Raw genomic sequence first — 939 nt, 5'->3', positions numbered from 1 at the left:
ATTGAAGATTATATTTGGAAAAATTAACGAATTTCTTTGCGTGCTTTGTTACAATTCCAATTGTCTAAGTCTAATCGTTAATTCATAATCATCAATCAACAATCGTTAGTGTAATTACGATTTAATAATGATGAAATATTTTCAGACAAGAAATGGATATACAAAGATATTGGGACTTATTATTTGATAATCCATCAGATGAGGATGATGATATTGACTACCTTCCACCTGAACGTGAGTTTCATCCTAAGGTCCCAGAGTTTTTTGAAACTGTCGTATTGACATATTCTTTAACAGGTAAAGAACGTAGAAGATTTGCTTTATTATATTTTACTGTTATATCTTTTTGCGAGTGTTTCTTCTTATATATATTGTAATATATAACATTAACATTGTTTTATCAGATTTCAAGTCACATTTTCGACTAGAAAAACATACTTATGAGAGATTAGTACAAGATCATGGACCTCAATTATATCGTGAGCGTGGTGCTGTAAAAATGTCTCCTCATAAGCAAGTAGCTATTACATTATGGTGCCTCGGTAATCAAGAAGTTTACAGGTTAGTATGTTTTATTGTGAAAAACATTAATCAAAATACTTTTAATGAAATTATTAGTATTTCTTGTTTCATTTTAGTTTCCAACAAAAATTTTTATTGGTAAGAAAATATACTGTAACAATTTTTTTTACAGCAGACTCTGTTCAAAATTTGTTTGGCTATTTTATATATAAATGTATACATACATATATATATATATATATATATATATATATATATATATATATATACAGGGTGTTCGGAAAGTACCGGGACGCCCGAATATCAGGAAAAATATAAGTTTTACAAAAAAATGTTTCAGACAAAAGTTGTGGCGTTTAAAAAGATGTATTTACTGATCACATCAGTTTGACCTTGGGTTGCGTAGCGAAGGTCAGG

The 939-nt window shown here is 28.6% G+C and overlaps 1 protein-coding gene across 2 annotated transcripts in view; it reads left to right on the top strand.

The window, feature by feature from the left end:
• Positions 1-939, top strand: part of LOC116853300 — a 2,150-nt gene that overhangs the window by 398 nt on the left and 813 nt on the right. Inside the window, exons 2-4 of one of the 2 annotated variants that reach the window (XM_032834319.1) lie at positions 146-297; positions 405-561; positions 639-660. In XM_032834319.1, the coding sequence (XP_032690210.1) occupies positions 153-297; positions 405-561; positions 639-660 (324 nt within the window). In that variant the 5' untranslated portion in view covers positions 146-152. The remainder of the gene's footprint in view (positions 1-145; positions 298-404; positions 562-638; positions 661-939) is intronic. The other variant, XM_032834318.1, reaches the window with a different exon arrangement.

The sequence above is a fragment of the Odontomachus brunneus genome, unplaced genomic scaffold (genome assembly GCF_010583005.1).
Source record: "Odontomachus brunneus isolate Ranch 3 - 2012 unplaced genomic scaffold, Obru_v1 Obru_scaffold_302, whole genome shotgun sequence".
NCBI classification, from domain to species: domain Eukaryota; kingdom Metazoa; phylum Arthropoda; class Insecta; order Hymenoptera; family Formicidae; genus Odontomachus; species Odontomachus brunneus.
Note: the sequence above shows the minus strand (reverse complement) of the source record. Positions and strands in the feature narration are given on the sequence as shown.